Source organism: Dasypus novemcinctus, chromosome 26 (genome assembly GCF_030445035.2).
Source record: "Dasypus novemcinctus isolate mDasNov1 chromosome 26, mDasNov1.1.hap2, whole genome shotgun sequence".
Lineage (NCBI taxonomy): Eukaryota > Metazoa > Chordata > Mammalia > Cingulata > Dasypodidae > Dasypus > Dasypus novemcinctus.
Window position 1 is genome coordinate 12,784,268 of NC_080698.1, and position 15,180 is coordinate 12,799,447.

General features: G+C 60.4%; 2 protein-coding genes across 11 annotated transcripts in view; one reads left to right on the top strand and one right to left on the bottom strand.

Annotated features, from left to right (window-relative positions):
- Positions 1-2,016: 2,016 nt before the first annotated feature.
- On the bottom strand, positions 2,017-10,531 carry LOC101445522 (protein mono-ADP-ribosyltransferase PARP3-like). Of its 3 annotated transcripts, none has more exons than XM_058288717.2 (11): positions 9,892-10,531; positions 9,158-9,347; positions 8,027-8,152; positions 7,640-7,828; positions 7,373-7,505; positions 7,058-7,284; positions 6,702-6,857; positions 6,439-6,525; positions 6,072-6,249; positions 4,569-4,724; positions 2,017-4,115 (listed from the first exon to the last, which is right to left on the bottom strand). In XM_058288717.2, the coding sequence occupies exons 2-11, from the start codon at positions 9,338-9,340 to the stop codon at positions 3,946-3,948; spliced, it is 1,605 nt and encodes a 534-aa protein (XP_058144700.1). In that variant the 5' UTR covers positions 9,341-9,347; positions 9,892-10,531; the 3' UTR covers positions 2,017-3,945. The 3 variants fall into 3 exon arrangements, with proteins under 3 accessions (XP_058144700.1, XP_058144701.1, XP_058144702.1); XM_058288718.2 differs by having other exon boundaries at positions 10,392-10,512; XM_058288719.1 differs by having other exon boundaries at positions 9,158-9,342; positions 9,892-10,491.
- Positions 10,532-10,670: 139 nt separating this feature from the next.
- Positions 10,671-15,180, top strand: part of LOC101442090 (U3 small nucleolar RNA-interacting protein 2-like) — a 62,530-nt gene continuing 58,020 nt past the window's right edge. For 6 of the 8 annotated variants that reach the window (XR_009183642.2, XR_009183639.2, XR_009183640.2 and 3 more), the window contains exons 1-5: positions 10,677-10,837; positions 11,011-11,184; positions 12,936-13,045; positions 13,413-13,480; positions 13,561-13,602. Coding sequence is in view for 3 of the 8 variants with exons in the window: in XM_058288722.2 (XP_058144705.1) it covers positions 11,147-11,184; positions 12,936-13,045; positions 13,413-13,480; positions 13,561-13,602 (258 nt within the window). In the remaining 5 variants the exon portion in view is untranslated. Of the gene's footprint in view, positions 10,838-11,010; positions 11,185-12,935; positions 13,046-13,412; positions 13,481-13,560; positions 13,603-13,762; positions 13,929-15,180 lie in introns of those variants that run through there. The other 2 variants (XM_058288721.2, XM_058288720.2) reach the window with 2 other exon arrangements.

Below are 15,180 nucleotides of genomic sequence, written 5' to 3' on the forward strand. Positions count from 1 at the left end.
TTACCATAAGTGACGCCCTATAAAAAGTGTATAGGGGCGTCAGAGGTGGGATTGTTGAGGAATAAAAAGCATAACCTTGCAAAATATCTAACAAGGCCCTCCTGCCCCCGCTTCTGTGGCTCGGTCTGTGAGGGCATGGCCTTGCAGGAGAATATCAAATAAATAACTCCTGCCCCTGTTTCTGTAAATCAGCCTGTGAAAGCATGGCCTAGTAGAAAGATATCAAACGATATCTTTATTTATTTAAGAAATAAATAAATCTTAAAAAAAAAACTAACCCCCCCCAAAAAAAAACCCTCTTCTGTAAATCAGCCCCCAACCTTGCAGTTGCATTGTACCTCTGTAACCCCCCTGCTTGCAAGATTTTGCATTAGCCAATGAACAAAGGTTATGCTGATTCCACCTGAAATCCTATATAAACCTATGAAAACTGAAAAACGGGGCGCAGAATTTGGAGACTGACTCTCCTCTGGGCCCGCACATACTAAAATTGTCGTGTGCAATGGACACAACCAATCCAATGTCCACAGAGAAAATGTGGAATGGGTGTGGGAACGGTAGCCATGGGGGCTGCTGGGTGTGGGGAACGGGAGGAAGAGATGAGATGTGGAGGCGTTTTCGGGACGTGGAGTTGTCCTGGATAGTGCTTCACGGACAATTACGGGACACTGTAGATCCCCCCAGGGCCCACTGGATGGAACGTGAGAGAGTCTGGGCTATGATGTGGACCATTGACTATGGGGTGCAGTGATGCTCAGAGATGAACTTACCAGGTGCAATGGATGTATCACGATGATGGGAGAGAGTGTTGCTGTGGGGGGAGTGGGGGGCGGGGGCGGTGGGGTTGAATGGGACCTCATATATTTTTTTTAATGTAATTAAAAAATAATAATAATAATAAATAAATATTAAAAAAAAATAAAATAAAATAAAATTGTCCATCCACCTTTCTGTAGTGCCGGTTGTGAGTTTCTGTGGTTCAGGAATCCTGGCTTTGCTGTAACATTCCCATCACGCTCATCCTTTTACGGGCTTAATTTGAATGCCAGCACTCCCCCACCCAGGGTTACGTTTTCATCTTCACGCGGCTCCATGCGCGCTCGCTGGAGCGGAAGCCGTGGCCGCAGGAGGCCGCCGCGGGCCCACGCTCAGCGCCGCACAGACGCTCGCGGAGCAGGCGGGGCCGCGGCGGCCTTTCCTGCTGGAACTGGAAGGGCCCCGGGCCAGCTTTCCACCGTTCAGGTGAGAAACCAGGCCCTGAGAGGGGAGGAGTCCCGGGTGACACAGCTGAGCCGCGGCGACCTGCTCCCTAGCGCCCTCGCGGGGCGTGGCCACAGCCTGCTGCCGGCGTCGGCCTCTAGGGGGTGGAGCGGGATCTTGTGAGGACTTTGTTCAGAGGACAGAGGACTGACTCCTTCCTGTCTCCCTGCCCAGCCACGAGTGTGGCCCGAGGGAGCAGCACGCGACGTGAGGAGAGTGGACTGGGAGCCACCGGGAGCGACTGACCTGGGGGGAGGGGCGGGGGGGGCACACGCTGCCCCCAAAATCTCTCCAGTAAAGTAAACACGAAAACACTGGGGGGGGGGGTGGAGAGAAATAAATAAATCTTAAAAAAACAAACAACCCCCCCCCCCAAACCCACTTTGTAGTATATCTTTTGGTTTTGTTTTTGCAAAAAGAAACTTGGGGAGGATAAGCCAGAAACGAATGAAATTGGCTCTCTCCAGGGGGTGGGAACCCAGTAAAAGGGTCGGGAGGAGGGCGGGTCCTCTGCTGAGCACACGTTTTAATACCGTTTGAACCTTTTAGGAATATGTTAATGTCTACATATTTTTAAAAAGTACATCATCGAAGACAGGAAAATCTCTTATTCGTGAATTTAAGCAGAAACAAATGAACCTACCTGTATGCAGAGTGACTAACAGAGCCCCACTGAGACATAAAGACCCGTGTGCAAACGGTTACTCTGACCACTGACCTTCAGTCTGAAGACAGATCCACGAGTAAATCTTGAGCTCTGCTTAGAAAGTTTATTTTTCACAATGATATGGGGGTAGCAAGTCCGAAACTTCTCTTTGTGTAGGCTTTAGCAAATCAGTACATTTATTGATGTTGATGGAGCTTCTTACAGTCAGAAGAGAGAGAGATAAATATGGAATTGAGGACCGATGGGAGAACCCGGTGGTGTTGGACTGGAATTGGAGAACTAGAGGGCACTGCGTGTGCTTACTGTTTACATGCGCATATTTCCCAGCTCTCTTTGCTGCAGTAAAGCAGTGACACTCCAGTGCCAAGGAACATACTGACTGCCCAGATCCTGGATTCTAAATACATTTCTTGCTCCCAGGAACCAGGGCTCCTTAGCGAAATGGCTGAGTTCAGGTTTGTGCAAGGTGAGCCTGGAGCATATTGTTACGCCAGACAGGTCCTTGAAATATGACAGGGACAGAAACCTGCTTGAAGGAGCTTCTACTGGCAAAATCTGGGCCATTGTGAAGATCAAAATAAATAATAACAACAAGGATTATAATCCAATGAATAAAATAAGAATCCATGAGTCCATCCTAAATCCATATATGATAAATAGATAGATAAGGATACTAATGAATAAATGGAAAAGAAATGATGGAGTTAGGTAACCATCATTTGCAAACATCTTCGCAAAAATTGATTCAGGTAACTGCAGGTAAAATCAGCAATATGTGTTAAAGGCAGTAGGGGCAAGTTTGATGAGGAATGGGAGGTACACACACTCAAAATATTTTCCCACAGATTACTGAGAAATCACAAAGGAGAGAAAGGGTAAGTTTACAGTGGAGAAACTTGGTGGGCCACCTTCATGAACCGGACACGTCCCTCCTGATATAATGCCCCGAGGACACGTCATCTAGGTAGTATTCCTGTCTAAACTGCGATACCTGAACTTGATCATGAGGAAGCATCAGACAAATCCAAAGTGAGAGACATTCTACAGAAAAACTGGCCTGCACTGCCCAAGAGTGTTAAATGATGAAGTGATGAAGAGGGAAGACTAGGCTGAGGAACGTTCCAGATTAAAGGAGACTAAAGGCACCTGGGACTAAACGCAAATGTGTGGTCCTGGACTGGACCTGGCCGGCCTCCAGCACCTGCCCCTGGCTTGTGGAAGGGCTGCTGAGTGAAGGCCGGGCTGCCCGCTGGCTGTGGAGTCCCTGCACAGCCTCCGTTCATGCCTGCAGAGCCGGGCACCACCCCTGTGCCCCCCGCCACGTGCTCAACTGGTTTATGATACTCAGAAGAGTATGGATGTCTGGCACCAAGGCAGGACCAAGCGCCTGCTTCTCCTGGCAACGGGCAGGAGTGTCTATCACAGAAGGCCACGGGCCCACGAGAAGAAGCCACGAATCGCCAGGTGGGGCCCAAATGAAGAACAGCTCTGAGCTGACGGGGAGGGTCCTCTCTGAAGGCTCCGTTACTAGAGAAGGCAGGTGGTTCTGGGGATGGACACAGACAGTGGCATCAACCCCGGCGAGGGCTCGCCCTTGGGCATGGGGCCAGGGCAGCCGCCTGGTCAGTCACCAGGGAGGGATGGGAAGCCGAGGCTGATGCCGCTGCGGCACAGACAAGCAGAGGCCGGAGGCAGGAGAACACAGCGTTTAGTAAACCCCTGTGCGCGGCCGAAGGATCGCCTGCCTCCCGGGTGCTCGGCCGGGGCCTGGCGGGCAGCCTACGGGGAGGCGGGCTCTGGCCCACTCTCGGCCTGTGCCCCTCAAACCGCAAGGCCTTGGATAGACTGCTGTGTCAGTGCCCAGGTGGTGACGCCAAGCGCCCCGCCACGCCCACAGGAGACTCCAGGGACCGGGCCACGAGCCAGGTAACAGGACAGAGGGAAGGGGCGGGGACCACTGAGCTGGGCAGGAAGATTGAAGAGCACGGTCTACCCCCCAGCAGGGCCTCGGGGGCAGCTCAGAGTCGCAGCTGCAGCAAGTAGCGCAGGTGGCACTGGCTCTCGCTGTAGATGAGGTACTCGCTCTGGGAGAAGCTGGAGCTGCTGAACTCCGGGCAGGGGACAGGCTGGCCCTGGGGCACTGCCACCCGCTGCCCATCCAGCTCCAGCTCTGTGTCCTGAGTTGGATCTGTAGGGCAGAGCAGGGGTCATGGGTGACCTAAGAGTCACTGATTCTTGGTCCTATCAGAGACAGGCAGGCTGAGGGAAGGCCCAGGGCCAGTCCTGTCCCCTTTGCTCCCCAATTCTGCTGCAGAGGACGCCTGCTCGGTCCCACCTCACCCACCGCCAAGCCGTTGCACAGGCTGGGCCTTCTGCTTGGAGTATCCTGCTCCACCTCTCTGCTAAGTAACTCCTCATTCATCAACACTCAGTGACACCCCTCCTTTGAAGGCCTCCAGGATGTCCCTCAGTGAGTGTCTGTTGAATGAGTATGTGAGTAACTGCAGGGAGGAAGCCTGCTTCTTAACTTTGTCCCTCCCCACAGTCCCTTCCCTACTCGCCTCCTCTCTGGCAGTGCCCCGGGGACCCCTATCCCAAGCCTCCCTCTGCCCTCAGGCCTGTCCAGCTCCCGGGGACTCACCAGGCTCTGTGTGGCCTCGGGCGATGACGCTGTGGAATCCAGGGGGCGGCGTCTTCAAGCTGGGCTCGTCCACGGTGATGTGGTGCTCCCGGCCCAGGGCCACCTCGCCCAGGAACATGTAGCCAATGTGGTCGGTCCCGCAGGACATGCCAGTGACTGGGGGACATGGGGAGGCTCAGAGGTGGGCGGCTCGGCCCCCCTGCCCGCCTCCCCGCTGTGCTGTCACCTCCTCCTGTGTCCGCAGCCCAGGACAGTGCTCGCTGTCCCTTCAGCCCTAAGGACAGGCCCTGCCTGGCTGTGCCCCGTCCCACCTCTCTCCCTCACTCCTTGCCCCTGCAGGCAGGCCTCTGCCCCCACTGCTGCCCTCACCAAGGTCGGCCGTGGCCTCCCAGTGGCCAAACCCGGGCCCTTTTCGCCCTGGCCTGCTCTGCTGTCTTTCCCATTGGCGTCCTCTGCCCCCCTACCCTGAGACCCCCTCGCACTGGCTCTCCTGCCACCCCCGAGCCACCTCTTAGGCTCTTCCTCCTCTGCCCTCCTTGTGGCCCCCTTGGCCTGGGGCAACTCTGGCCACCCCGGGCCTTCCGCCCACCAGCCCTTGGATGATCCTGTTCTCTTGGCCAGGAGGGTGGACTGAGGATCTGGTTTGGGGGAGCACCTCAGTGATCGTCCTCTTGGTGAGAAACTTGGGGCTCACCAGCGACATCTCCGGCCCTTTCCCACCTGCTGCCGTCCCACCTCGCCCTGCCCTGGGCTGGGCCCCCCGCAGCTGGCTGGGGGCGAGCACAGCCTCCTTGCAGCCTCTGCTCTGACCCTCTTCCACCCTCCCCACCGCGGCAGCCATCGAGACCTGCTTTGCGCAGTCCACTCGGGCTCCCCACGGCTCCCTGGATAAGGCTCCCTTGATCCTCCCAGGCCCGGGGCCCCCTGCCCCTGCCAGGCATTGGCTCCAAGCTTCGGGGTCAGGGCCCTCCCACCCTCTGTGCCTGTCCCCACTGCTGCTCTGCCATGAAGGCTCTGCACCCCGCCAGGTCTGGTTGACTCGCTCATCCTGACTGCATCGCCTCTTCCAGGAAGCCACCCTTGACCACCAGGCACGCCCTCTGAGTCCCGCCAAACTCCAGAAGGCCCCCTGAGCACTCCCGTCCGTGGAGAACGTGGTCGCACGCCAGGTTCCCAGAGGCGAGGAGTGGGCCCGCTGACCTGAGTGTCTCCACCCCCGGTCCCCGGGCTGGCCCCAGGCCCACCACTCCAGCCTGGAGCTGGCCCGAGCACCTGACCACCTGGGGCCCAGGGCTGGTCCCAGGACGGCCCACCACAGCCCACCACCACCCCCGGCCCACCACCCCCAGCCCGGGGCTGGCCCGAGGACCACCCACAACCACCACCCCCCGCCCGGGGCTGGCCTGAGGACCGCCCACCACCCTGGCCCATCCCATCCTCCCCCCCAGCCCACCATCCCTGGCCCACCACCCCCTGCCTGGGGCCAGCCTGAGGACTGCCTACCATAGCCAGCTGACTTGCTGTTCTCCGAGGCGAAGTAGATGCCCTTGCCGACGCGGCCGCCAGAGTGTGGCATGATGCGGAGCCCGCTGGTGAGGATGGCGGCCACCACAGCCACGTTGGTGCCATGCCACAGCAGCCGCCGATTACCCAGCTTGGAGTGGGCCCGGAACCTGTCTCCCTGCGAGGGAGAGGGGCCAGGAGAGTCACCCCATCCCAGGGCTTGGGCGCCTCTGCCTGCTGCTCAGAGACCGAGGCCTGGTGGCATGTGGTCAGAGCTGCTGAGCAGGCTGGCCAAGGGGCAGATGAGCCGAGCTCACCTCCTGGGGATGGCGTGGAGGGGGCGTGGGTCGGCGAGGCGCTCCCTTACCTCCCCTTCTCGGTTCACTTTCCAAACATGCTGAAGAACTGGGCACCTGTAGCTGTTGCCAGTCTGTTCTAAGTAGGTCTGAATCACCTGTGGGGACAGTGGCAGCTGGGGCCAAGGCTAGGGGACCCCTGAACTAAGTCCTCCCAGCCCCCCAGGTCCTAGAGACAGGGGGAGAGGTCCCGGGCAAGGGACTGTGCTGGGCACGGCGGGGGCAGGTGGGCAGAAGACAGTGCCCGCTGCTGGCTCTCGGCGGGGCCGCCCACCTTGTACTCGCGGGCCTCCGAGTCCAGCAGCTGGAGCTGGCATTTGAGGAGCTGGTAGTCTCGGTCCAGCGGGTGTGGCACCACCTCCTCCACTGTCTCCTCCTCCTCCTCAGGCGCCGCCTGCAGGGTCTGGGCCAGCTCGATGTCCGCCAGCACCTGGGATGACAGGCCCAGGCAGCGTGCCTGCCGCTAGACCCCAGGGCCCTCTCCCCTCCTGCCGACCCCCCCTCCGTCTGGCCTTCCCTTCCCCTGCCTTCCGGCCTGCCCCGTGCAGTCCATCTGTCCAGGCCTCCTGGGCCCCCTGGCCCTCGTCTCCCTTGCCAAGTCTGCCCGCCTGCCCTCCTGCCAGCCCTCACCAGCAGCATGTCCTTCTTGGCCTGCAGAAGCTCGGGGGTGTCGATTGGGAAAGGCCGGCTGCGGCCGAAGTTGTGGGGGATGACGGTGTAGAAGCGGGAGGCCAGCTCCTCCAGGCTGCGGCCGCTCGCCGCGGGGGCGCTCAGGGCCGCCTCCAGCGCCTCCAGGGCCTCGAAGCCCCGGGCGATCTGCTGCTTGCTCAGCTTTCCCAGGGGCATCTTCTTCACATCTGGGGAACGGGCGAGCGTGACGGGCGAGCGTGGGGTCAGCCCAGCGGCCCTGCCCCCCAAGGCCCCTGCCTGGGCCTGGCCCCTCACCCAGGTGCATGAGGGCCATGGCGTTCTGGAACATCTCCTTGCTGAAGATGTTGGTGATGAGCTTCTGCGTGGCCGGGTCCAGGGAGCAGGGCAGCACCTTGAGAGCCACGGTCTTGGGTGGGCCTGCGTCCACCTGTGGCAGAGGGCGCAGGCCAGAGAGCGGGTGCCTGAGGCGCGGCTGGGCAGGGGCACAGCCCTATCAGCTCAGGGTCCCCGAGGAGCCCCCACCCTTGGCCCAGGGCTCCCCGGCCTCCCTGGCCACTTCACCTTCACCACGGCTTCCTGGGCCTCTTCCTCTCCCTGCACCTCGATAAGTGTGTACTTGCCGGGGTGGGCCACGAAACGGTCCCGCTCGGCCCAGCTGTTCTTGGTCTTTTCCCGAAACTTCTTCTCAAAGTCCTTCTTTGCATCCTCCAGCGACGTGAAGGGGCTGAGCTTTGACTGGCCCACCTCTCCCTGCAAGCGAGAGCCCTCAGCGGTGCACCACCACATGCCCACCATGAGCCCCGGGGCCGCGCGCCCCCGTCAGTCGGGGGGTGGGGGGACAGGCGGCAGCCCGGGCCTTGAGGCCTGGTCGACTGCGTGGACCTGGCGAGAGGAGCCACGCGCCAAGGGGGCAGCGGTGGGGGCGAGGCGGGCACGGGCGGCGCTCACCACGCGGCCCCAGCGGTTCCAGCAGCTGAAGCGTTCGTCCCCTTCCAGCAGCTGGATGATGTAGAACTTGTTGTTGTTGCTCCCGATGTTGGTCTGGTTCAGGGTGCAGTCGTAGTCCTCGTGCACCTGGCGAGGGCGTGGGGGAGCACGCTGCCTGGGCCGCCCACCGGCAGGGCAGGGCGCCCCGCTGCCACCCAGGGTGTAGCAGTTTCATATAATTGATGGATTCCAAAAAGAACTATTGCATTATATTTGTAATCTGATCTGTACCTGGGCATGATTGAGTGATGATTAGGGCACCAAGGGGTGGGGACTCACAGATAAAAGGCATGGCAAAGGACAGAGTTGAGGACTTTTAATGTTGGAGTTTTGATGTTGAAGTTTGATGCTGAAGACTTAAGCTGGAGCCCCAGCAAGTAGGCTCCCAGAGGAAAGAGAAGCCAGCCCCAGGAAGGAAGGACCCTTGAACCCAGAGAAAAGCCAGCCCCAGGACCGCAGGAACCCGGGAAGCCTGACCCCTCGCAGACGTCGGCAGCCATCTTGCTCCAAATAGACTTCGGTGAGGGAAGTAACTTATGCTTTATGGACTGGTATCTGTAAGCTCCTACCCAAATAAATACCCTTTAAACCAACCGATTTCTGGTATTTTGCATCAGCACCCCTTTCGCTGACTAATACAGAGGGTCTGACTGCACCGGGGTCCAAGTAGGCCCCGTCTTGGAAGGCTCGAGAGCCCAGGGCTGTGCCCGAGGGCCACAGTCTGAGGGGACGTGGCTACAAGCTGGCATAGGGTAGGGGCAGGCGCTGGGAGGACAGGCTCGACCCTGGGCCGGGGAAGCTGAGGTTTGGGGTTCTGGACAGGCCACAGCCCTGTCCTGGGAGGCTTGAGGGGGCCATGGCCCTACTCTGTGGGGCTAGTTTGAGGGGACGTGGGCGAGTGCTGGGATCTGAAGGGCAGAATGGCCTACCTGGGTCTGACAGGATACTGCCCCGCCTTCGGGGTTCTGGGGAAAACACGGCCTTGATGCAGAGCTTGTAGGAACCTTGAGCTACTGGGCCAGAGGGGAGCCCCAAGGGTGTGTCTGCACCTGTGCGGAGGCAGGCTCTGGCCTGACAGCGCTGCGGGCTCACCTGGGTGCTGGCGCTGCGGCTGAGTGGGCACACAGGGTCCACACGGATTATGCGCTTCTCTGCGGGCGCAGCCTTGAGGGCCTCTGCCGTGGAGCGGAAGATGTCCTCCTCCTCCGCCCCCTGCTGCCCCCTCTTCTTCTGAGGGCCCCCACTCTGCACTGCAGGCTTGCGCTTTGGAGCCATGGCTGTCCTGGGGCACAGAGGGGGCTCTCAGCCTCCACGGCCTCCACACCCCACCTGTCCACCTGGGCCCCACTGGTGGTCTCCCACTGCCTCCCTCTGCTCCAGCTGTCCCAGCCCTGGGCAAAATCTTGCTCACTGCACCCCAGATCTACTCTCTTCGTTTCCCAGGAGGTAGGGAAGTGAGAGGAGACTCTCCCCCTCCTACTTCGGGGCTCCTCCCTTCAGAGCGCTGGCTGGGCACTTGTGCCGGTCCCTCCCCTTTTCCCAGCTAGGTCAGACATGGCATGGTTGTTGGGCTGAGTCACCAGAGATGGGGGAGGTTGGCGCTGGAGGGGCAGCAGCTCCCAGGGAGCCAGAGCTGCCCCCTCCCCCCCACCCGGGGGCAGACAGCCATCATACAGCAGCCCTTCCCAACTGGCCCACGAGTGTTGGGGTGCTGCCCAAGGTCTCAGACCAGTAGCCTTGGACTCTCAGAAGGCAGGGGCCAGCCCCACCCAGCTCTGCCCTGCCCTGCCCTGCCCAGGCTGTAAGCGGGGCCATAGGGCACTCACCTAAGAGAAGCAGGGAGCTGGGAGAGGTGGCTGCCACCAGGCCTGGTATCAGAACTGCTGCGTGAGCCTCCCAGGGCAGTACCAGGTCCCTGGCTCCCGCTGGCAGCTCTTTGTGAGTCTTAGGCGTGACTTAGGGAGGGACTTCCCGGCAATCGCCAGAGGCGGGGAAGAGCTGGGCGGGAGGGGGACGGGGGGGGGGGGGGGGGGAGGGTAGATTCCAGCTATCTGGACACCAGAGTCAGCGGGCCACGCCTGCCCCGTGAGTAGGTGGACACTTGATCGGGACACAGCAAAGGCCCGGGGACTGCCGTGCCATTAGCGCTGTTCGTCTGGTCTGGGGCACGCGGCATCGGTTGCCCAGTGACCTTGGGCCGGGGTGCAGGGCACCGCCTTCCTCTCCTCGAGGCTGCCTGAATTTCCCCGATTCCAGTGCCAGGCTGGTTGAACCCGGCGTCCCTGCTCCAGACCCGAAGGAGTCACTCCCCAAAGGCGGAACCCACCTCTCTGCCGCCCCCAGCGGCCAAGGGACGCGACCACAGCAGAGGGCCCCCTGGTTCCACCCGCATTAGACCTCAGCCAGCGGCAGTGCGCACGCGCCTCGGTCGCCCTCCGAAAGCGCCTGGGAGAGGCCGGCTTCCCCGGCGGGGCTGGCGCGGCAGCCTATGGGAGCCCTCGGAGGGGCCGGCCCGGGCGCCTGCCCAATGGGCGCGCGGGGGCGTGGCAGCCTGCGGAAGCGGCCGTGCGCCGGGGGCGGGGCCCGCCGGGGTGGCAGCCTATCAGGGGCCGAGGCTGGCGGGCCCGCGGGGGCTCAGTCGCCACGTGAGTGCGGGGCTGCTGCTGCCGAACTTACCCGGGCCTCCTGTCGGCGACAGCGGCCGCTCGAAAGCGGGGGAAGCCGGCCTCGGGGTTCGGGGCCGGGGCGGGAGCCAGCAAGCGGCGGCGAAAGGTAAGCGTGGCGCTCCCGCGGGTCGGGGCCAGTTCCGCTGCCGGGACCGCGGTCTCCCCGTGCGGAGCCCCTGGACCCCCGGCCGGTAAGCCCGGCCCAACTGGCGGGTCTCTCCGCCGGCCAAGGCCTGGTTTAAGGCCTTGCTCTTGAGCCGGGGCTACCGTCTCTTCCAGTCCCGGGGCGCTCGAAGGATTGGCAGGGACCCTTGGCCAGTGCCGTGGCAGTCGGGACCCTTGACCGAGGAAAGGATCATGTAATTCCCAGGCCGACTCTTCTGGGGACAGGAGCAAGGCCAAGGGTGGCGGCAAGATGAACGAGGAGATCTCCAGCGACTCTGAGAGCGAGAGGTGAGCTGTTGTCCGTCCCCTAGTGGCAGGGAACCAGGCTCACGGCACTCGTGCATACTCAGTCGTAGGGACCTAGAACAAGCTCGTGACTCTTTCCTTCAGTTTCTGGCTCCGAGGATTTTATTCTCCTGTGTCTGTGGGATCTCCGTGTGAAGAGGGTCCCCGGCCCCAGGGAGAGGCCACTGAGACCTGCAGTGAAGGGCGTGGGGCGTTCTGCAGGACTCCAAACGGCGAGACTTGACTGGGGTGGGTGGAGACTTTCATATCCAACACCAGTGAATCTTGGTGCCTTCCTTTTGAGTTGGTTTTAGAAATTCTATTAATGAAATTGGGTTTGTGTTAGTCTTAATCTGCTCAAAGAAACAGAGTTAATTGCCGTTTTTTGTGTGTACAGTTCTGTGAATTTTGACAAACACATAGTTTTTTACCTGCACAATAAAGACACAGAATGGTTCCCTCACCACCCCCCCACCCCCAATTCCTCTGTGTTCTTGTGGTCAGCCTCTTCTCCCCAATCCCCGAGTTACCACTGTCCCTAGAATTTTGCCTTTCCCAGAATGTCATATGACCAGAGTCATACAGTGCATATATCCCTTGCTGTTCTCAAGTGTTCTGTTTCTTGTGTGTAAATGCTAAGCAATAGATTGCTTAGTTGGGATAAACTCCAGTAGAAGTTTCAACTGTTGGCAGAAGGCTTGATGGACACAGGGCCGCCAGTGTCCATCTCTGGGGCATGGTATGGCCTTGGCTTCTTGAGACTTTACAAGGCTCCTTCTGAGAAGTTATGGGCAAGATCATGAGAGTCCTGGGAAACACAGTTGGGGCACCTGCCAGGGACTGGATACTGCAGGCATGTGTTCAGAGGGAGCAGGCTGCCCTGGCTTTCCTGCTTCTGAGAGCCGGTGACTTACCTCCTGCTCCCGGGAGAAGGTCCTGGCAGGACTCACTTCTCGGAGTAAAGCGAGAGCCCTCAGCTTGATTCAGATGTAGATCATGGAGGGGAAAGCAAGAACTTCACCAGCACAAGGTACAGCCAAGACAGTTAAGATTGCCTCTTGCACCCTGCCCTGGGGGTAAAGGATGGTGCTGGGGCAGCAGGGGTGGAAGTGGTGACAGCCCTAAATGTGTCTGCTTCTTTCCTCTGATGGGCTCTGGACTGGCTGTTCTCCGTGTGTGAGGCCGGTTGTCATCCCAGGATCTGCCTTCTCTGCTCTCTCTATTGGATTTTCTCTTTCCTGTTCCTAGTTCACCTTGTTTGGCGAGCACATCGTCCATCTTTCTTGAAGGAGGGGAGGACTAATCTTGTGACATCTTGCACATCTGACAGCATTTTCATTCCTCATTGATGGCGTAATGGGGCAGGGTGTTCCAGGGGCTAGCATTTTCTTCCGAGTTTCACGTGTAGGGTTCCTTTGTCGTCTTCATTCTCAGTGTTGCAGTTGAGTTGTCTGAAGCCATTTGATTCCTGAGCCTTTGTTTTGTGACCTGATTTTTCTCTGGAAGGCTGTAGAATCCATGCTCTCCCCCAGTTGAGAGAGTTGACGGTGATCGCTTTGGATGTTGGCACAGTTCTCACCTTCTGCTGGGTACTGGGCAGCCCTTTCACTTTGGTAACTCACGCCCTCCAGTTTCCTGTACGTGGAATCGTTGGCCAGGATGCCTGGTAGGGATGGGGAGGGGAGCATCCGATGGCAGGGAGGGCACTGAAGAGCATGGTCCGAGTGCCTCACACCAGCCCCTCCCACCCACAGCCTGGCTCCAAGAAAGACCGAGGAAGAGGAGGAGGAGGAGCTGGAGGAGACTGCACAGGAGAAGAAGCTGCGCTTGGCCAAGCTCTACCTTGAGCAGCTGAGGCAGCAGGGTGAGCCCCTGTGTGGGGAGGGAGGGCAGGGCCTGGGCCTACGCTCGCCTGCCGCCTCGCCACCTTACGGGTGAGGGTGCAGGTCCCTGGGGCTGCGAGGCTTGGTGGTGCTGGCTGCCCTGTGGGGGCTGGCCAGGAGCTCTGAGGGGCCTCCTGGGGTGGCCAGATCTGTGGGGACGGACTTGGGACAGTAGTCTGCGGGGAGGAGACCCTCCAGCCTGCCCTCCCTGCTGCCTGAGGTAGCCCGAACTTCCCACAGAACACAGCCAAGAGTGTGGGGCTCAGCTTTGGGGTGCGGCAGAGTGGGGTTGGGAGGAGCACAGTGGGGTCTCCGCCTGGTTTACGTGGCCCTGTCTGTCGTGGACAGAGGAGGAGAAGGCCGAGGCCCGCTCGTTCGAGGAGGACCAGGTGGCGGGGCGGCTGAAGGAAGATGTGGTGAGTGTGGAGAGAGGGTGTGGGGGCCGGGGCGGGGGCTCGGCCTGCTCCCGGCTCTCACCCCTCTCCCCTCCGTGCAGCTCGAGCAGAGGGGCAAGCTGCAGAAGTCGGTGGCAAAGGAGGTAGGTGGGCGGGGCACTGGGGTAAGGCTGGAGGGCCGGGGCCGCTCCTGGGTAGGTGGGCACACGGCGGGCAAGCTGGTGGGGAGTAAGGAGGGGCCCGGCCTCAGTTGCTCTTCTTATCATAGTCCCCATCCGTGTTTGCCCCCCCCACCCCCCACAGGCTTGGCTGATGGTGGCGCATCAAAGAGGCGCGGAACTCTGTGTGCATCATCCCCCTCCGCAGAGCCCCCGGGCCCCCCGCTGCCGGCTCCTGACCCGCTTCCTCCCCTTATTTAAGTCCTTCCTGGTGTGCCCCATCCTCTTTGTATAAAAGTCTCCCCTTTCGAGCCTGTCTCCTGCAGCTTCTTGGGGGTGGCGGGGACCAGGGGTTGGGGAGGGACAGGGCTCCAATCGCCCCTGCCCCGCGCTGGCCCGAGGGCTTTTATCTTTTCCCAGGAACTTGGGGCCGGAGACCTCAGCTGACTCCTGGTCCCCGAGTACCTCTTGTGGTCTCGTCAGGCCAGCTGCCCACCCACCTCCCTGGGCCTCCGAGGGGAGCGGCTCATCCCCCAACCAAGAAGTCTAGGGTGTCCAGATTTGTGTGGGGCTCAGCTCTGGGGTCTGAGAACCGAACGGACGGCAGCCGGGTCTGCAGGGGCACGCTCCCCCCAGGTGGGCTCTGGAGCGGGGAGGGGCCTTGTGCTGGGGGGTGACTGCCTGGGTCAGAGCTGGAGAGAGCGCTGCCCTCTGGCTAGATGACAGAGCCGGCTGCAGCACCTGTCATGGCAGTGACCCCGCCTGGCCCACGTGGCAAATGTCCCCTCTGATTCCACCTCCTGGACAGTTCACTCCTGCTCCACAAAGCCGGCGAGGCGGGGAGGAGCCTGGACAGCAGTGCGTGACATCCTCTGCTCTCGGTCTTGGGCTCTCCCAACCATCGGGCTTGACAGCCGAGCCACAGGGGTCCCTCCTGCTCCCTGCTCGCGAGGCCCCCCTTAGGCTCCCCTGCTCCTGCTTTCATCCTCCTGGAGCCGGAGGGCTCAGGTTAAGATGGAGCCCCCAAAAATCCCGAAACGGATGAGAGGGTGTTGAAGTTCACTCTCTGTCCTGCTTCAGGTAGGGCCCAGCCGTCTTGTTTCCTGTAGATCCCCAAGATGATCCCTTAGGCCAGCGATGGCATGAAAATAGCCCCTCAGTAACCGGAAGCCGTGCTGAGTGCCCCTCTGTACGTTCCCAGTGAGGAATCAAAGTCCAGAAATGAGCACCCTTGGGGTTGGGACGGAACATGACTTCTTCCCTGGCTGCTGTTCTGCTCAGCCTCGGTCAGCCGGGGCGTCCTTAGTGGAGCAGGGTGCTCGAGCAGCAGCTGCAGCAGCAAACCTGGTGCCTTGGGCCAAATCGGGCTGTTCCGTGAGGACACGAGAGCTTCCCGCCAGCTCTCTGCTGGGAGATGTCCTGTCTCCATCGCTTACTTCCTGCAGTGAAACCACGCTGGTAGATAGTGGCTGAGAACCGGTGTTGCTCACGGGCCTCTGGGTCAGCTGGGTCTCCTCAGGGCTCAGCTGAGCTCGTGCTTCTGCAGTCAGCTGTGGGGTGGGA